The following is a 22,781-nucleotide window of genomic DNA, read 5'->3' on the forward strand; positions in this document are numbered from 1 at the left end:
ACACAAATTATTCATCATTTACACATAAACAGACAGATTAAGTAACAAGTCAAAACAAGTTTGAGTCAAAACAAGTCGGGCCAACCTAAAAATGTGTTCTTGTCTTTTCTTGAAGATTACAAAGATAATCAAGATTTAGATATTAAAAGATTTTGAAAGAATCACACCAAATACATTTAATGTCACTTTTTCCCTTTTTAACAAATTTTTAAACTTTTTTCTTCATCAAGAATCAACATTTTACCTAACTTGAGATTAATGGATGAAACAACTTACCGAGTTAAATCGCAAATCAGTTATTCTTGTGTCTGATACGAAAGAACTACTCTTTATTGGGAAATCGGTGTCCACAATAATCTTCCAATGTGTTCCTGCGAAATAGCTTCAAGCTACCAAATTCTAACCAAAAAGATTTATATCCAATCCAACAATCAACTAAAACATAGTCAAAAAGATAAAAAAGATTAAATCTTTAACTCAGTGGCTTACATGCTATAAAAATACAGCCACCAAATTCCAACCAAAAAGATACATAATTAATCCAACAATCAATTTAAACATAGTTCAAAGATAAAAAGATTAAATCTTCAACTCAGTGGCTTACATGATATAGAAAGACAAAGCTAACCAAAAAGATTAAATCTTTAACATAGTGGCTTACATGTTATAAAAAGACAATGACCAAAACAGAGTACATGATTATGATAAGTAATAAAGATTCATGCTTTTTAAGTTTAAACAGCTAAAATGGATCAAACTATTTCATCTTGGCTTCGGTGAACAGAACATGACGATTGACACGTGGATCATACTTTCGGAATTCAAGCTTGGTTTGTATCTTTCTTGGATTCTTCTTCTTCACATAGAAGAAACCAGTCCCTGCTGCAGAAACCAGTCTTATAAGAATTGTTGCACTTTTCTTCTTCTCTCCCATTTTTCAATCTACAGAATACAAACAATGAGGACAATCAAACATCTGAACAATAATATGCTATTTTTTTTTCTTTTTGGTAACCATAAAAACTCGTTATCGGAAAAATCTCACACCCGTCAATACCCTGCTAACCAACAGAATCATGTAAATCTAAATCAAAGCTTGTGCCGGACAGACATTAGGGGGTGAAAACAAGCCAGGCTGCTTGTGACCTACTCGAGCCTAAAAAAACCTTGTACAATAAACAAGCCCAAGGGCCGAGACCGAGCTTCACTCATCAAGCTCGAGCTCACTCGAGAGCCAAAACAAGCCTATTATTTATATAATTTTTATTTAATATATTAAATAAATTTTCATAATAACTGTTGTATAAATATACCAAATACACCCCGCCGCTTGTGACCTACTCGAGATCAGCTGAAGCTTAAATATAAGCTTGATTCGAGCCAAGCTTAAACAAGCTCGAGACTAAAAAAAGCCTTAGCCCGAGTTTCACTTGTCAAGCTCTAACTGGCTTGTGAGCCTAAACGAGCCTAAATGTATATAAACTAATTAATAAAAAAACGAGCTGAGCTCGAGCTTTAGAAATACAGCTCGAAATGAGCCGAGCCCTGCTAACCAAAAGGATCAGGTAAATCACATCAGTCAATACCATGCAAACCAACAAGATTAGGTAAATATATAACTGTTGTATAAATATACCAAATATCCCCGGCCACTCGTGACCTACTCGAGATCAGCTGGAGCTTAAATGTAACATTGATTCGAGCCAAGCTTAAACAAGCTCGAGCCCGAGTTTCACTTATCAAACTCCAACTGGCTTGTGAACCTAAACGATAGGCCCGTAAACGAACCGAACGTTCGGTGAACTGTTCATGAACCGTAGTTTGTTTAATTAAACAAACGAACATGAACACATGTTTTGTTTGTTCATTGATGGTCATGAACTTCGTTTATTTATGTTCGTCTATGTCTGTTTATTTATGTCCGTTTATGTACTAATAGAAAATAATTAAATATTATCTGGATGAGTCATCTAATGAGTCATCTACTTAAAGGTTTTACATTTGTTAATTTGTGTTCATTTAAGTGTTTTCATTTATGTTTGTTTATCTTTGTTCAGTTAAGTTCGTTTAGAATTTTACACAAACGAACATAAACAAACACAAATGTTCATTTATTAAATAAACGAACATGACCATAAATATTTGTTCAATTAAGTGTTCGTATTCGTTTAAGTTAACGAACAAACACGAACATGCTCTCATGAGTTAAAAGAGCTTGACACGGCTCACCGAGCCGAGCCGAGCCGAGGCCTTTAACCTTCGATTCGATCAAAACAGATACTAAACAAATGATGCATATATAAAGAACATACAAAAATCAATGCATATATAAAGAAAATTAGATATAATTACAATTGATGGATGAATTTGAATCGAATGAATATCATAATATCATATAGAAATAGAAATTTACCGGCGGCGATCTTCAATTTCAGTGCTCAAGCTTCCGTCTTGACTGTGTTTTGCAAGCCCTAGACAACACATGTATGCTATTATATCAATAGTCCCTAAGCTATATGCTAACTTTCACGAACACACGACACAGGCCTACACGACTTTAATATGTATCAAGTATAGCGGTAACATGTTTCATGTGCTAAACATGTAGACACCACTCAACATGTTACTTTTCGTATCTAAACAGGTAAAATACTCGTTTACCTTATTATATTTTTTATAAATAAAAATATATAATAATATAATATGTTGGATAATGGATACCCTAAATAGTTAACCTTAAATATCTATACCAAATTATTGAACCCGGCTCACATCATTCCAATTCAACATCAAGCAACCCTTCGATCATCTGGTCTGACTTTGTTTCCTTCCACATGCCCTTCGATCCTCCGGTCTACCTCTCCACATCTCTGGCAACTCGGCCTCTTTACAGTTGCGGCGCCGCCGACCACCAAACGGCCGAACCCTTCTTTTATTCTCCGGCATGTTCGTGTTTATCGTGTATACTTGGTATTAATAAGTTTGTGTTCGGGTTTGGGATACGAATACACGGTAAGTTTTCTTGTCGTGCACAGGTATACATGTTTTGTGTCCGTATCTTATCGTGTACAGGTATACATAATATGCCAGCCCTACTCACCCAGGCCCGGTTACCGAAACACGTGTTTCTTCGATGTTCGATGATAGACTAATCTACTAATTCATTGGTTTACAGTTTTTATATTTCTAATTCCTTGGGCAACGAAACTATGTAAAAATTTAAAACGTTAAGAAACGTACTTGAGAATGCCTCATACCGGGCGGGCAGTGACCTCAAGGAAACAAGAAACGACATATTGTTGATTGTTCCTGTACAAAGGTTTGAGTACCGTGCATTGGCTCACACTGCAATTTACATGAGCCACGCATTACTTTTTCATTTTCATCTACTCCATGGTATAACGACATATTGTTGATTGTTCATGTACAAAGTTATCGAAGTTATGGTTTTACCTTGGTATCTTAGAGTTCGCTATGTGTGTTTAACTACTCAATTGCCTGATAATTTGACCAAATGGTTATCATCTACTTGGTTTGAAATTCTCCGACACAAGCTTCACGTTATCGTGCCCCGTTCGTCTTGAAAGGGTAAACTAGAGCAATCAACTCGAGTCATGCACTTTATTTATGCCGGATACTTCTACTAGATTTAAGTGTCTTTGAAACTCTTGTAAATACCTAAAAGATCTTGTATTGTAGTTAGACTTATACATACTAGCGAGTATACAACACACATGTTACAATTGTTTTACTAAAACCATTACACTCATTTTGAAAAATTCATTGTCATAAGGCTATGCGTAGTGAAGGGGCTACAAATGGGGGCGAATTACAACACGTGACACTCAGTCAGCAAGGGGTGGGAATTTGTTTTTGGGGTGTAATGGTATTGTAACACAATACACACACACACACACACATATATATATATATCCCACACACATTAAATTATAATAATAATAAAAGTAAGAGTGAAGCAGGCGACTTCTTCTCCTTGCCCCCGCCCCATTTCGTCCGGAAATCACCCAGGGGCGGTGTGCTCCCCCTTTGTCACCCTTTTCATCGCCTCATTACGGATGGCCTAAGTAGGTATGAAAGTTGTTTAAATTACGAGTACTATAGCTCAAATCGTGAGTAGATTTTCAAGTAGAATTATATATTATTAGCTCAACTGTTCTTTACATGTCTTCAAAATATCACCACCGAACCCCCCTCCTCCCAAAACCCAGCCACCCACCCACCAAAAGATGTATAATTTAAGCAAAAGAAATTTGGACCATGATTCTTGAAAGTAACAACTTAAATCAACATTCCGATTAAAACATTTTAAAATCAACGGTGGAAACTGAAAAAACAAAGATTAAAAAGGTAATGCACATAATATCAAAAACAAAATCTATAAGAGCAAATAATCCATATGAGGACCACCACATACCTACAAATTAAGGACCACACTAACAATTTTTGGAAAGGAGAGGTACAACATGTGGTAGGTAAATACATTACAATAGAGATCAAGAATTATTCTAGACAAAACTATCCTAGGTAGGGAATCAGAAATGAATTAGATGTTGTCACATTGTTTTTCCATTCTTAAATATTCGAAAAACCTTACATAGATAATATAGAATATGTTACTAACACCACTGTTGTTATGGGCTGACACCATTGCAACATCAACTCGGTGGGGCTTATGAGATTGGTAATATTAGCCAATACGGCACGTTATTTGTGTATTGGTTGTAAAAATAGTGGTTATTTGGATCAATCGGTGGATGGTTTCTGTAATACAATTGCATTGGATCCCACATGTTATAATCCTGGTTATTGTTTACTTGTACGGTGAAAGCCCAAAAATTTAAAAGTTGTTATGTAGAAAATACTTTTTGGTATATTTGGTTATAGTGTATGGTGTGCGTATAGCCATTATACAGCGTCAATTTGGTGGGGGCCACCTTAATACAACTGGCAATGGTGTCAATGCCATGGCGCTTAGGCTGATGGCGCTCCATTTGATTTGGGGCAGGCGGTGTAGCTGGTGCCACAGCTATGCCCATGTGATATAGATGGCGCCTACACAATAGATGATTTAATTATATTTAAAAACTGTTACGGGGAGTGATTATTACAGGCGATAATTTATGTTGCTAATATAGAGGCTAATGTCGTTATAACCTAAAAAAACATTTTAAATATATAATATTTTAACAACCGGGTCACAATTCACACACACATTTTTCTTTGCTTTAATATATAACAAATATAATGGTTATAATTATAAAAATATTATTGTTATAATGATGATAGAAAACATCGAATATACATTATTGTAGTTATCAATAACAATATTTATCACGTTATGCCCACTTTGCACAACATCGTGATAAATACAAGACGTAAGTTATAAAAAAAACTCAAAAAATGACTTATTTGATGTGCACCCCTAATTTACTAATTCTAACTTAATACTACACGATATTTCAAGCTATTTCACACCGTCCAACATGTACTTGTATGAATAACAGTACCAAATTTACATTAACCTCTAGACTATTACGTAATGTACTTGAATCATGGTATCTTAGAATTCATCCCATTACGTGAAATTCTTGATATGTCATTGCACATTATTTTTGTTGCTGTTGTCCGTTTTAACTTTTAAGAGCCAACCCGGCCCATGTGCAGGATGGGTAACCACATAGGGCCCACTCTTCTGGTTTGAGAAGGGGGGGGGGGGGTGATTGATAAACGCACACGCAAATTTATTTAAAACAAAAGCTTATAAAATGACTCAATTTGATGCAATAAAAAAGGTTTGGTCTATGAATAGGTTTGTAAACGAACCAAACGTTCAGTATACAATTCATGAATTGTTTGATGGAAAGTTCGTTTATGTTCGTTCATTTAATAAACGAACGAATATGAATAAAATGTTTTTACTGCAAGAACACAAACACATGTTTGTTTGCTTGTTTATATTCATGATCATTCATTTACGTTCGTTTATTTATTTTCATTTTTTAATGAATCATGCAATTAATGTTTTATATTTCGCTTGTGTCTGCTTAAGGGTGTTCATTTATGTATGTGCTTGTCTATGTTTGTGCATGTCCGGTAGTTTATCTTTGTTCAATTTTGTTTGTGAATTGTTCGTTTATATTTAAAATGAACGGACACAAACATGTACGTTAATTTTTTAAAACGAACGAACATGACCACAAATATCTGTCCGATTAAGTGTTCATGTTCGTTTTAAACAAACCACGCCATGTCCCTTGACGACATATCATAACTAGGTGTCGCCTTATTTGCTTCCCGCAACAGTTTTGCATTTGGATAGAAACATTTGACAGCTGGGAAAATATCCTAATCTTCCCCACATGAATGTCCCAGCTTGATTCTGAAAACTTGGAAGTATATCTTGAACATGGTCATCTTGGATTCTTGGGCCCAATGTTTTAACAATTTCTGCATCATCAAGTTTTATATTATATCCATAAGATTTCGGGTTTGAATAATGAGACATCTATAAATAACAAAAAAAAAAGTATTTTCGATGTCGAATCAATAACCTTTTAGTAAATAACAATTACCAATTATCCTTCCAGACAGCTCTCATATGGTTATAGGGTCATAGAGATCATGCATGTCTAAACATGGCGCGTTTAACCCATCTAAGCCCACTCTCTCTGATAATTGGCTAAAGCACTTCTTAGGACATAAGATTTGTATGTAAGAAGCAAATATTTTTAAAAACGCTAACCATTAATTGAAAGTTGAAACATCTATTTAGATATTCAATGATCGACATTAATAACCAACACATGTAAATTCTTTCTCAGAGTTCAATGCAGGAGATGATGCTAAACGTCGGCGTGATTCGAATATATTCTAAAAATCTATACAAAAACCCTTTTATCGATTCACTTGTAAAAAACAAATTTTGTGCAAATTCCATAATAAATTCCAATTAAAACGGGCTCATAACACCACTAATGGCCATTACATGTAATGATATCATGTCCAATAAAAAAACAAGCCCAACCATTGCAAACCACAAACTTAAGATTTCATTGCATAATGAGTGGTGGCCACCATAATATATATTCCAATAATTTATTTTGTATTATACTATATATGTACATGTGACCCCATATGTCCAACAATGTACATTGACTCATCCATCATACCATTAAACAAATACATCCATGAGACATCTAAACAATGTGTTGGACCTTTTTAATGAAATTGTACCCCAAAATCAGCCACGAAGCCTTCTATCCGTGGTACAACCTCATCTTTGTATTTATGTACTCTCTTTTTAGTACAATCTCAAGAACTCTCTCCTTGTGGTTTATAATTATATTCCAAGCATTATTAGACTCCACTATGTTCTTACAACATGTGTGTATATGATGGATGATGGATGCATGCTTGCATGCATATTTATATGTGTGTATGATGGAAGATATACAACATACATACATACATACATATATCATATATGTGTGTTAGTGTTAGTGTTAGTGTTATTGTATGAAGTGCATTGGTACAACATTTTCTGATAACATCTTTTTGTCCCAACTTTGAAACATAAATACCTAAATCTCCCTACATAATTACTTGCACAAACAATGGACACACATGTATGCTACAAATACATGCACGAACGTGTTCGTGAGTAAGCGAGATATACATGCATTTCAAACCCATAATCGTCACATTTACTATTAATTCATCAAGACCATATCGTGCCTCCAGTATCCTAACTGTTGAATCATATCATTTTCTTGTCGTATGCATTCCATATGATGCCGGTAAGAGCATCTACAACAACAAACTAACACAAACTACCATATCATAGCCACATCACAGTCCAATTTTTTTTTTTAAAAAACCCAACTTTCTTCCACAACAACAAACATCCACAGACTCCATTAAATAGTATTAAACGTGTGTGTGTGTGTGTATGTGTGTGTGTGTGGAGGGAGGTTGCCACGTCATCTGTTTGTTGCAAGTTTGAAGCAACAAACTTCTTAAGGCAAACTTGGCTTCACATTGATAGAGTTTGTGATGTTGTTGTCTGTTGCAGTGCCACCTCATCCAAACCTCGAGAAATGGTGTCTGTTATGGATGCTCTAACGGCAACGGCTTATAGCTGTTTGTTTAAAAAGATTCGTAAGGTTTTAAAGCAAAAATTTCAAAAAGTTCATAGCTTTCTATAATTTACTTTAGTTAATGAAGTTACATATATTTCTTTAACTCTTTTTATGTATATTTAGATACCACATTTCAATGAATAAACTTTTCCTTATTTTTTAAAACTTAAGGATGCATAAACAAACAAGTATGAACCCAAACTCCTAACTTTTAACTTTCTATAAATTAATCAATCATTATATTAATTCTTTTTCTATGAATTAAGAGGTCGACAGCTAGCAATCTAGCATAGAAAAGTTCAAATTTCGAATTCAATGCTTCCATAATGCAAGGTATTGAGACCGGTCAAACATTCCTCTAGATAGAGTTACAACTTGTGAATGTCAAGACTCAACAATATATCTTTCTTAGACCAGAAGTTATAGGGTATATTTTATCTCATCATGTGGATTACACCGGTGAATGATTGAGATTTGAAAACCACTTTTAATATTTTGATCTTGTGCTAGCGTCATTGTCATGTTTAAAATCACCGACGAACAAAGAAGTTAACACTGTCGATGTAACATAATCTGATCTTACATGAACCTTGAGTCGTATAGTTTAGTAATACTCAATCACCATAAGATGTTGCTAGGGCTAGTTCACAATGGAGTCCTTGAAAAGCCAATGAGGCATATATAGTTGTCAATAACTCGGATTACCAAGGATTCCCCCATTGTGTGGCTTCGTCCTTAGAAATTAGGTTAGAGGAACTTTCAAAAACCAAAAAGAAAAAAGTTATTGTCAAGGACAATCTCAGTCTAATGGATCAGAAGTAACAAGTTTGTCCATATTGAGCAACTAACGATGTAATTTTTATCTTAATCAAAATAGTACAAATTGTTCTAAAATGATACAAAATGAAAGTCCGAAGATATACAAAGTTACTTTTCTGTTAGAGTGTGATTGCTTTAAACAAAGATTTAAAAGTTTAAAGTCATATTGACCAAATTGCCGCTATGGATTACTATTGACCTATGGACATAGTTTGAATTATAAATCCAATTTGCTAGCAATATGTTTTAATAACACACCGTCACGTTAGTAAGAAATGGAAGTTGTATGTCATAACTATAATTTATGGGTTGCTTTCATATAGATTGTTTGGTAACATAGTTATATGATTTGGAAACTTGTATATCATGATTATAATATATAGAATGGTAACATAAATTATTAACAATATGAATAAACTACATCCCTATTTTATGGTTTGGACTTTGAACAATGGCCTCCTATTCAAACAACAACCTTCAAATATAAATATTCCTAGTAGATTTTTGGCTTCATAAACATATATTATTACTTTGTATTAGTTATTTATTTGATAAATTTAATAAGTGTTCTAAGTAGCAGCTGATGTTGAAAATGAGAGTTTCTAAGTTTGTCTCTTGTATCAAGAAATGCTAATCTGCTTCGAGAGCTTCATTCCTATGTCGTTTCTTGTGCTTAATATTATAAATTTGTAGTTAAATATTATATTAATGATAATATAAAAATGTGACAAGAAAAGTTCAATACTAATATAATAAGTAACAAATATTAAAAATAATGCACTAAACAAATTCCTAAAATAATACGTTCGGTATTTCTACGAATAACTTCTTTCGTTATTTTGAACATATCATTTCGTTATTTAGAACATTTCATGATCAATAGAAGACATATGATAGTTATTATTATTAGTACGTACTAAGCATTTTCATATCCTAGTTCCTTAGCCTCTCTTTTTTCAACTCGACGAGTTTGACATCTCCCTTGTTATTTTGTAGATGTTACCAAACTTTCCAACCCTTCGACGGATCTTCCTTCATTTTTCTGATATCATATCATCGGAATGGTATTCTTCTTGGCCCGCTATATTATGAAAATTTTGTCAATGTATTTCCAAAATTTTGGTGTTTTTTTCCCTTTAACGGTTAAAAATAATTAATGTTTTCAATTCTTTTAAAATTTAAACTTTTTTATTTACTATTCCAATATATATTTGTTTTGGCATGTGTCCATATATATCAACGGTCATATTCTCCACCACCCACCCATGCTCGCGATGCTCTTCAACCTTGGCAATCACACTCCTTCGTGCCCCTATGTGGTGGTGTTCCGCGGCCAACATGGGTTGGATCCATGCCCCAAACCACCCTTTCATATCACGTAGCTTAATGTCATCGTGGTGTAACGTGTAGCCTCCCCTGTTCCGGTCATGGAATAGATGAAATAAATAAAAAAATGGATTTTTGTTCAAGAATGAAATCTTGTTGGAACTGTCCATATCCGGTTCATCCTTCGGAACCATATCACATCCCGAATCTAATGAAATAGGATGAATTGAGACGGTATTTTGTAAATACGTAATTATCTTGAATAGATTAACCATTTCTTTATTTTCCGATCACCTGAGAAAAGAAATATCTTGTTGTTTCTTCAACAATTTCTGATCTCTAGTGGACCTCTCAGTAGGATTCGAACCCATATGAAGTTCTGACCATCTGTCAGAGAAAAAAGAACGAACGGATCTTGTAGGATTCCCAATAAATTCTTCGATTTCTTCCGGTGCTTCTCACGTTCCGTGAATAGCCGGGACATTGAGGAATATCCAGAAATATTAAGTATGTTGAATATGCTTCTAAAAGTCACGTTAGTCTTTTTTTTTAATTCTTATCAGATGGCTGATGAAATTAATGCGGGTTGTAGTGGGTTAATGGACGAGAGCCTCCCACCCCAAAAGTCAAGAGTGTTGTCTTCCACTTCTCTACCACCCCTATCAAGTTTGAGTTAAGTCATTTGAATCCAGGATCAATGAACCTCGTTAAACCATTTTTACAATCCACGTTAAAAGGCCCCATGAACTGGGCTTCCAAAAGCCACCATTCTTGCAAACAAACAAAAAACGTTCATTTTACGATATGAAAAGACGTTATAACTCAATGATTACTCTTTATGTGAACCCATATGATGTGTAGCAAGTTAATTCCTTTTGTCGCTTATATCAAGAGCGTTAATTATTCTTCAGCTTTGAATGCTTCGAGGGCCTCAGTGTTACGTCGTTTTTTGCGCTTAATTACTATAATCGCACAACTGGATCACAACTACACACTACCTAGATGCTCTAAAAATATATAAAAACGAAATCATTAAAAACTCTTTGATTAGTCTCATATCCTTTCAAGTCACCAACTTGTTTTATTTGTAAATGAATGATTTTCATGCATTTGACACGAATTCACAGGTATGGATCTCACTAAACCCAAATAACTCATAAACAGGTTATGATATCTCATTAAATTGTAAATTAATCTTACCAAAAAAATGATATGAAATTCGTATAAAATAGAAATATACTAAAAATAGCCAATTTTACCTCAAAATCTTCTAATCTCTCATCTCATCCATCTTAGTTATTTATAAGTCATGGGTTAAAACCATTTTGGTAATTGGGTTATAAAGTAGTTAGGAAATTAATAGTAAAATATTGATTGAAGATCAAAAAAATAAAATATGAAAGCTAAACAAATAGAAAGTAGCCAAGAACAATTTTTGGTAGAGTTTGATTGTTTCTTCGATGTCTAGTTTCTTTCCATCGACACTATATGTTGCATTATTCAAGGTAATTAGCAGACGTGGTCTAAATTATTAATATTGGATAACGATTAGAATACATGTGATAATTAAACAACAAATGTTGTATACAAAAGGTTCTTCTCAAAATTATAAATTTGAAATACTAGACTTCTTATTTTTTGTACTATATATTTCGTTTTATACGTTTAATTTTGTTCATTTATTTCAAATAAAGGAAATTTTACTTTTGTTATTAACAAATCCCGTGTAATAAAAGCTAGTTGTGTGTGTGTGTATATATATATAGAGAGAGCAATGTTATAATAAGAAGTAGAATTTTCCTAAAAAGTGTAGAAAATGTGTTTTCACCATTAGATCTAATTAAACACACCGCACACAAAACACATTTTCCATATCCACCATCAAATAAACATATCTAACGCACAAGATTACTTCTTAGACACACTCCACCTTTTATTTTAACTCCACTCTATATATATGTGTGTGTGTGTTGCTTTTGTTTCTTTAAATTTGGCCATCAAAGTTTCATATACTTATATGTTGGCCCCTTAAGTTTGATAACTATAATTTTGTTCATTGAACTTTGCCATTAAAATTTCATACATTAGAGCATTCTCAGCAGCTCCTTTAAAAAAATTGTGAGAAAAATCTTTAAAACATTTTAGAGGATTGTAAGTGGTTGTGAGCGGATGAGAGATACAATTTTTAAGAGAGGAGTAAATTTTGAATACATTTGAATGAACATTGTTCATCTTCTATTTATATTAATATATTTGAAAATGGTTGTTAATAAAGGAAAACATAAAAAATAAAGATAAAGTTGTAATAAAAGTATTATTTAATTGTATATGAGAGATATAATGTAATGTTCTTAGTGTAATTATAGAGATAGAGATAGAAAAGTTCCCGAGAATGCTCTTACATGTTGGCCCTTCAAGTTTGGTAATTATTATATATCTAAAATTTGCTTTTGATACTTCAGTTACCAAACTTATAAAAACCAACATTAAAACCTTCAACTTTTATACTTCACCCACAAAGATTTTAAACTTTTGTCGGAAAATAATTTTTCTGATGATAACACATAAAAAACGGAACTGATACCGACTAGTTCTGCCCCTGTCTCCATCGCAACACGTCAGAACCAAAGCAACTATAGAAACAAAGTTTTGATCCTTTGGGTTTTCAGTAACCGACAAAGACATTAGAAATCTTTCACGAATCAAGTTTAAGTTCACGTAATACGGGTTTGTTGTATGTAAATTATAATTTGAAGCATTTCAAACATGTGAACATGAGGTTTTGGATTTGATCATCACACGCGTAGGTTTCTTTTCTTTTAATATTCGACCTCTTTACTCCCCCTCCACACCTATTGGATTATTTTCTTTGCAATCATAAAAAGAAAACAAAAACAAAAAAAAAACAATTTGCAACTACACTTCCAAAAGCCACCAATCCACCATTCTTGCAAAAATATTGTTTACTTTAGGTTGTGAAAAGACATGATAATTTAATGATGGCTAAAACATCGATCTTTGTGTCAAACCATATGCTGTGTTGGGAGAAAAAGCGAGTTTTATTGTAAAGCATATTACACTAAAAGGCTTATTAATATGCACCGTGAAAACATACCGGTCATGGGTAATGGCTAATGCATGTTAAGGGATACTTTTCTTTATATCATCATCACTTTTTCTTAGTCAAAAACACGTGTAATAGTTAATGCCCCTTAATGCCGTTCAATTAAGTCACAAAGGGCTTTACTAAATTAGTGTGGAAACAGCTATGTCCCTACAATGCCCTTATACGGATTATATAAAAAGAATGCCTTTTTCTTTATTTTTAATTTTAAAGTCAAGAGAGTTGTAACAACATAGGTTATTTAGACACCACTTTGCAACATTCGCAATAAAGCATGTTTATTAGTTATTACAATAACAACAAAACACCCTCATCAATAGATTTGTGTTTCATTTCATATTTCACATCAAGTCTAATAGTCTAAGGCTTCAAGTTAAGCTATGTGCAACTTTGAACTGGTAACGTTTGGTTGGTATTTTGATTTACTAGAAGATAAATTACCTTTTTTAACAACTTATTGTTTGGTCATTAATGAATTTTGATCTCATTTGGAAGGATAAAACCTTATTTAATATCTTAATACCACTAAATCAAATGACAAATTACTTCCCACAAAAGCTTGTAATATCGGTATCCTTTTAAAATACATATATAGTTTTGTATATATTATCTGTATATATTACGTAGTAGCTGTAATACATATACATCTAAAATGTTTCCGTAGCAAGTAGGTGAATAAAATGATCTTGATTTCACATACGGACGAGGGTTAAGTATGAACAACCGATAAATACAAGGGTGAATCATATAAAGAGATTGAAGATAAAGATGATAAACTTTAGCGTTAAATTAATTGATTAATTTTATTGTAGAGTTAGATAAAATATAAAGTTTATTTTGTTATATGTTTGTGTATTATTAAGGATAAGAGTCAATAGGAAACAAGTAAATGTTCGGGTAAATAAATGTGTAGAGTTGCTATATTTATGTGGTTTTCGTTCTTTAAAATATAACAAAATAGTCATGTCTAAAATTAACAAATTTGGTGCTTGTTTGCTCGATTCAGTTAATTTATCTTGTTCTTCTCCAAGACACCACGAGAGTATATAATTATATATTACGTTTTATAAGAGACTATAACGTGTGTTTGGGGTTTTTTACATTACAATGAAGAAACGTTAATTCAGAAAATGGACTCTTTAACTAATCTATATAATTTTAATTACCGTAAATTGTATAGAAAAAGGAAATATTTTAATAATGTCTCTTGGCGATTATGAGAGAACGAATATACTATAATGGAGTAATTATTTTATTAAGTATATAAATAAAGACACATTTAATGAAAGGTGGTTAGATACATAAGCAATCATCCAATACACGTGCACCGGGCCCACGTGCAACTGTGTTTGATCAGTCCTTTGGCATCAAAACACACACACACGTCACCTAATTATTTTCTCCTTACTCAACATACTTCCGTGTAGAGGTGGTAAATGGGTTGGGTTGTATCGAAACAGGTCATGGGTTGTAACGGGTTAGGGTCAAAACGGGTTAGGATCGAAACGGGTCACTTAAAAAAGGGTTGTTGTGGTTCGGGTCGGAACGGGTTAGGGTCAACAGGTTCGGGTTAGAACGGGTCAAGGTTGGAACAGTTCAAAACGGGTTTATATAAAAACGCGTTTAAGTGATTTTTAATTTCGTTTCAGCACGTAACAGCTCGTTTAAGCGATTTTTCAGTTCGTTTCAGCGTGTAACAGCTCGTTTAAGCGATTTTTCAGTTCGTTTCAGCGCGTAACAGCTCGTTTAAGCGATTTTTCAGTTCGTTTCAGCGCGTAACAGCTCGTTTAAGCGATATTTCAGTTCGTTTCATCGCGTAACAGCTCGTTTAAGCGATTTTTCAGTTCGTTTCAGCGCGTAACAGCTCGTTTAAGCGATTTTTCAGTTCGTTTCATCGCGTAACAGCTCGTTTAAGCTGTTTTTTGTTTCGTTGTTGTCGAATTTTCAGTTTCGGTTAATTTGTCGATTTTTTTTGAACGAGGACAACGGACGAAACGCTTTAGTTTTTTTACATTTTTTGTTTTATTTTTTGAATTATGATTTTTTTATTAATTTTTTTGAATATTTTTTGATGGTTTCTATTAAGATCAAAATCCCTCAAAAAAAAAATTCAAAAAAAACAAATAAAAAATCATAACTCAAAATATAAACGAATAACGAAAAAAGTAAAAAAACTAAAATATTTTCGCCGTTATCCTCGTTCATCAAAAAAAAAACCCGACAAATTAACCGAAACCGAAATGTCGACGAAAACGAATCAAAAACCTTAATCGACCCTTCTAGTGCGAAAACTCGAAAGAAACCGAAACCCAACCCGTCCGGTGCTTAAACTCGTGTCGGCACGAAAGCTGATCCGAGCCGAAACCTAAACCGATATCGTTCCAATCTAAAACCCGTTTCAACCCATACATGTCACTTTTCCTTAAGACACTAACCCACATCGACCCATGTAGTTAAATTTGTCAACTCATTTTGACCCAAAAATAAGAATGTGGAATTTTAAGGGGGCGTTTGGTTCACGGATTGTCTTGGAATTGGAATTGGAATTGGAATTTGATAGGATTTGGAATTTGAATTGGAATTTAGAGAATCCCTTTGCAAATCCTTTAAAGTGTTTTGTTATAACTTTGTTAATGGAATTGGAATGGGAAAATAACTAAAAAAGACACATTTGCCCTTAAATTAATAGAAATAACGAATGTTATATTCTTAACACTAACCAACCTTACACAATACACTCTTCATCTCTCAAGTTGCCAGCCTTCTTCTCCGGCAACAACCGCTGCCACTGTCGCCCACAGCCACCCGCACCTACCCCTCTCTCACTTCAACCTATCTCTTTCTCTTCTCTCTTTTCATAATTGATTGTCACGTGAATATATTTCCGAAAAACGTGATAGATTTGAAATCATGTGACAGATCCATCACCGGAATTTCGTTGGTGGAGATGGCTGCAATTTCATTGGTGGTGGTGGTGATGCCGGAGAAATTGTCGGTGACGTCTGCAATGGGCGTTTGCCAGCAGATTTGATGGCGACGGTCACTGGGTGGCGAGAATTGCTGCTGCAATGGGTGGTGGCGGGTGACCTAGCTACTGAGTTGGTTGGTGGCGGGTGACGAGCAAAGTGTGTGTTAGTGGTGGTGACGGTTTGGGTCAGTTGGTAGAGGCTGGGGGGTTATTTTTGGTATTCACACACATTCCCTTGAAATCCTTCCATTGAGTGGAGGAATCTGAATTCCATCAAGTGGGTGATTTGGTTTGAATTAATTCCAATTCCAAATATTTTTTTATCCAACCAAACACACTAAGGAATGGAATTTAAATTCCAATTCCATTGAAATCCCTTGAATTCCATCCAACCAAACAGGGCGTAAGTGACCCATTTAATTAAAACCTATGACCCAAATCAACCCATTTGAATTTTAAAACAACCCAAATTGACCTATTTGGAATGGTTTGGGTCAAGGTTGCCACCCCTACTTCAATGCGACACAACTCACAAGTGATGACATATAATAAGTTAATAACTTGCAAAAACTTATATAATACATTTATACACACTTGCTATCAATGGCTATTTAAAACGGCAAAACCATTAAAATTGGTTAGTTTGAGTATTAAAATTGACAAAATAGCATTGACTTTTAAAAAATTGCAAATCAATTGGTAGTTTACAAGTGCAAGTGTTTTGCTTGACGAAAGTTAATCTTGAAAGGGGTTATCGAGAAAGTTGAGGGACTAAAAGAAAGAGTTTAAGTAATAATTTGAATGTTTAGCGTTATCTGTTAGTATTTTATTTGCATGCTTATTTTATTTGTTTGAAAGTTTAGAAAGTTGGAGTTTAAGTTAGAGTATGTTTAGGAAGTTAATTAGTATAAATAGATGGTTAGGGGCATGTAGTTAGTGTGTTAAGAGTTATAATAAGCAGAAAGAGTTGTTCCGTATTCGTGATTTTGGGTCTGAATTTCAATAATATTTTAGTCTTGGCGTGAAATATTTTCAATCTTGGAGCAACAAATCCATTCTCTTGTGCCAAATGAACATCTGTTGCGCCAAGTCAGAATATGTTGTATCGACGTAGTAGGGTGTTCTATGTGGAAGTTTATGTTTGGTTGAAACATTTTCTTATTAACTAATGATAAGAAAAATAAAATGATATATTTTATTTTTGTAAAATACAAAATAATGGCCATGTATTTAACTTATTAGTCAAAATAATTATTTTTATTAATTATTTTTCCCTTTAGGATTGGTAGGGACTAAGTCAAAGTTCTAAACCCCATGCTTCTATTCATCTATTGATTGTGTTACTTTTTATTTCTGTCAAAAGGATTTATGAAAGCATCAAAAGGATAACAACACTTTAAAAGCTTTTTAAAGTCCTTATAACATACATACATGCATTTAAGAAAACACTAAAGACAACCTTAAGGTGCTTAAAAAATCAACTTTCTAAAGCACTTTACTTTGTTGTAGGGTTAAATCCATGTGTTGTAACTTGTAATAGATGATCTCATATGCAAGGAATTAAAATAGCTTCTCTCTTTGTTAGAGATATACTCGAGGGAATAAAGGATAAGAGAGAATTAATTGAGATGTTGCTCATATTTATCCTATGCTAGGTTGTAATGTATCACTTTAGTACATCTTCAATTAATTTTAATTGAGATGGATTTTTTTTATTAATTCTACATAGCATTAGCATAATATTATTCATCTCCTCTTCTAGTCGTCGTCCTCCTATTCTATATCGACCTTCGTCCTCGTCCCCCATCTCAAAATTTAACCAATGCCACCCTTTCGATTGGCACACTCCTACACATTATGACCATTAGGAAATTGTTGACTATATTGTTGACACCATTGAAGCGCATCAACAAATTATTGTTACCGAAAAAGTAAATTTATTACCTGACATGAAGTTGATCAACGTGTTCATACCCTTTGTTGATTACTATGGAAAGCAAGAAATCAATCAACATTCAAATGAGTAAAGTGGCTAGTGGAGAAGATCTTGGAGGAATGCAAGCTGCATGCTTACACTCAGATCAGTATAAACTGAGAGATGTCGTACTCTTATCCACTTGGTTGTTTTAACTTAGCTTCTTTTAATCCACTTGGTTGTTGTAATTATTATGAATTATAATTATTATGGTTATCAACACCTAAAATAGATTTGGCCTCTTCTTCAAGATTTCTCATCCCTATATAACATTCTTGTATCTCATTGTATTACAGACACATAATTAATGAAATCTCTCCCTTTCTACCTACATCTCTATTTCACATGTTTTTGCTATTAGGCTAGTTTCACAACACGTTATCAGCACGAGTTGCTTTTGGAGTTTAGATCGCATATTTTACGGATCCGTAGTTTGATTTTCTTTCTCCATTCTGATAGAGTTCACAAACCTATTATTTCATGTTAGTTTGTACGTATCTTCTTTCAATCATTCATATTACCCTACAAGGCTACAAACAAGTAAGTTTATTATAATTCTTCGATCTTATTTATTCATCTTGGAATACTGATTCGTATTGTTTGTTATCTTTGATTACTAGTTAAGTTTTTTATATATATCATCCCATAAAAATCATTGTATATATCATGATTAATGGTTTTGAAAAGAAGTTTACAATATCTTACAATAAAACTTTTTGATCGAAAACAAACCTTGAAATCTACAAAATTTTATTATTTTGTTAAACGATATTTTTTTATGATAAAATATGCAATGGTATATGGAACAAATCTTGTTGTCATCAGATTACTTTGAATTTATATTTTATTAGAATTTCAAACAGTTGGTTTTTTTTCCTTGTTTTATCTTTTGTTATGAACTTATCTCAGAATTTGACAAATAGGACTTTCGAAACCATATAGAGAAATATATGGTCAAACCAGAATTTGACAAACAGTTTGATTTTGATTTTGATTTTGATTTGATTGAAAATTTTGGTGTTCTACGCTTCCTTATCTGGGGTTTGATTCTTACTTTAGCCAACATGCATTACTATACTTAATTGATTATTTTATTTTTAAAACCTTTTAATATGAAAGTTTTTACCGGTATGTGTTATTGATGACATTGCTTTGGATTGGAAAATTTATTTCAATGTTATGCCAATTAGTTCTTGATTCCTATAAAAACATTATGCCAATTCGGTTTAAGTCTCCTCAAAGCCCAAATTCAGATACGAAACACATTTGTATTTTAATGATTACACTTTACTTTATATAACAATTACCACTTTATTAAAATAATAATTGTATGGATATCATACCAAATCAAAAAGGCAGTTATTTGCAATTTTGTGTGTATTTAAATTTAATATTAATTTTGTATGATATATTTTGGCATTACTTTTAGATAGTGTTCTAAAACAGGTAATAGATATAGTTTATTTGGTTACCGTCATTGATCACATCTCTTTGGTAAGGCGACCAAGTTCGTGTTTTCCTTTTTATTATTATTGGTTGTGTGTGCAATATGGTTAGTGGTATGTTTTTATATATTTTCTTATTTGCATATATTTTTCTAAAGGAATTAAAAAAAAAAGGTTGCTTCGTTAAGAGGGTGATTCCAAACAAAGAAAATTAATAATAAGTAATATTGATAATATATTTTGAAGTCGGAAGTGTAATCTAATCTATATTGGTAATATTTATTTTGAATCTTTTTGTGTATTGATTGAATTTCTCATGCTCATACTTGTAGTCTTATTGATTTTATAGTCATACATAAGAAAAGGTATTTTTTTTCGTTAGATTAATACAAAAAGTTATATGTACTTGCTATAAGTGATGGAAAAAATAACTTATTTCTAAAGTTTTATTATAGCCTATTTTATATGAAGACTGAAGAGATGTTATGACATCATGTATGGTATATTTGACTTTACGTATACCATGTATTCTATTTGTTTGCTATTTATTCATATATTGATATTTAACAAGTTGTGGTGGTTTATTATATCTCATGTAATAGCCTGAACATACATAGATATAATATATGAATTGTCATACTCCTTAAGGTCGTGCAGTATTAGACAAATAAATATTACATGACTAGGTCATGTAACGGTTTCCTAATCTTTATTATACAACAGGAAAATTATTTATATGGAATATTTTCTTGTCACTCCGCTCCTAAAGTGGCAATATTAATAAAGAGTTAGAAAGATCCACTGATTTTATACCTGTACAACTATGACAATTGTGTGGTTCTACTCCATTATCTAAAGTGAATGTGATTATCTATTGATCATCTTATATATTATGATCATGAACACGATTGAGAAAGTCTCTCTAATGATGGTCATATTAAAAATGAGATCATCCATAGGAATTTGTTATCTTGGTCATGTTAATAATGAGATTGACCACCACAAGTGGCAAAGAGATTGAACATATATGAGAACGAAATCTGGAAATACAAAAGTAAAATCACATGATCGTTTGAAACAATAATACAATGTTCAATCATACTTACAATCTTGTACTAAAGAAGCATTGATACATATACGATCATAAACCTAAAGTTTATGGATCACGAGTATCTTATGGCGTGACCGGTTAGACCACACCGAGTCAATGGTGTGAAATTTATTGAGGAACCGAGTTATGGAATTGAGAAAATGATACACATATCCTAACATGATACCATTTAGTGTTTTGAAAATCGATGCATCGTCTAAATGGTTATCAAGATTGCAACTTCATGTTTGCATGATCTATGGCTTAGATAATAAGATAACAAACATCTTATTCCATATTGGTATATTTACATTCAGTTATAATAATGAATTTGATTCCCAAGTTAATAATGATCATTAGAATAAGTGTTGAACTTCATAACATATTATGTTCTTACATAAATTGTTTTGTTAAAGACGATTACTCAACGTCTATAATTTGTTGCAAATGCAATATCACAAGAACAAAGGTTCATATTTGAATTTGAGTACATATGATTTTACCTGTCTTAGAAACTAATTCACATCAAGTCAACAAGTTATGATACTTCCTCCCCATTATAATTGGTTTTTGGTCAGTAACCAAGCAATTCTCATCTAATATTTCGTGTGTGTTATATACTGAAATTAATCCACCATAAAACACAAAGATGAGGTCACAAAGGAAGTTGGGAATTTGTGTTGGTATTAAATATTATTTATGATTATATATTTAAAGCCACTAATGAGATATTTGCTTATGGCTCATTAGTTTTCACTTTAGCGAATCAACATTCCCAACATTAGGGGGAGATATAAAGCAGTTGGAATGAGTTATCATTGATCCTCAAACTAAATTATATGAACTAAAAAAAACTCATGTACAAAGATTAACGAATGAATTACCGGACGATTCACTGACCAAAAGAGAGTGTCTAGCTAAGACACCTATACGAACTGCTAATGCTCCAATTAATAAATGTCCCGGAAGGACAAACTCATATTGATAATAATTCTAATGCACGCTTGTAGAGTGGTAGATTGATCGATTCCAAAGGTAAAATTTCCTCGAAAATTGGAGCAAGAAATAAAGATGGTCAAGTCGAGGTGCAGTAAAATGTCTCTTGAATGAGATTAGACATGATGGTTCTTAAAGAACCTTAGGTACCTGAAAACAAAGAGCTCTCAATAAATGTATCATATCTATAAGGATATATTGAATCGAAATAAAGTCGACGTCGTTATACTTTCATTTATATATATAATTAGCGCTTGAAATGATGATGAGGATCAATATTTATATCTGCCTATGAAAAATGATTGGCCAAAGTGGAAAGACACAAGCAGGGCATAGTTGAATTATCTAAAAAATGGAAAGTTTGTTGGACCAGCAGTCCGTACAACTAAAGTTGTAAAATGTGTTAGATACAAACGGGTCTTGTATATGAGTTATGAAAATTCATCAAGTGATATAACGCAAAGCTGATCGCACAAGGATTTTGCAAAAACCCATGATTAAATATGAGGAGACACATTCTCCAATGGTGGAAGCAATGATTTTCTGATAACTAAACAGTCTGGTAATATAAAGAGAGAATTGACATGCGTCCAATAAATATTGTTATTCAGTTGATACTGAGAGTTTACAGAAAAATCTATGAAGGATTTGAATTATAAAATCATGTAAAGTAAGTTCTCGAGAACACAATGATTGTTGTGTATATAGTCATATTTCAATACTTTACGATTATTGAATATGTTGAACATAAATGAAACTTATGAAGAATTTCCTAAGGTAATTGGATACTTAAAAAATTAATTGATTATGTGCATCAACAAGCATACACATAGAAGATAATGTACGTGATGAGTACAATATCTCAATAAACAAATAAAT

General features: G+C 32.7%; 1 protein-coding gene across 1 annotated transcript; it reads right to left on the reverse strand.

The window, feature by feature from the left end:
* Positions 1 to 610: 610 nt before the first annotated feature.
* LOC143590111 (uncharacterized) lies at positions 611 to 2,538 on the reverse strand. The gene is made up of 2 exons (XM_077070693.1): positions 2,414 to 2,538; positions 611 to 942 (listed from the first exon to the last, which is right to left on the reverse strand). The coding sequence occupies exon 2, from the start codon at positions 932 to 934 to the stop codon at positions 758 to 760; it is 177 nt and encodes a 58-aa protein (XP_076926808.1). The 5' UTR covers positions 935 to 942; positions 2,414 to 2,538; the 3' UTR covers positions 611 to 757.
* Positions 2,539 to 22,781: the final 20,243 nt, after the last annotated feature.

This window comes from Bidens hawaiensis, unplaced genomic scaffold, assembly GCF_021521415.1.
Source record: "Bidens hawaiensis isolate Kalapana, Puna unplaced genomic scaffold, B.hawaiensis_p1.1 tig00038170_1, whole genome shotgun sequence".
Classification (NCBI taxonomy): domain Eukaryota; kingdom Viridiplantae; phylum Streptophyta; class Magnoliopsida; order Asterales; family Asteraceae; genus Bidens; species Bidens hawaiensis.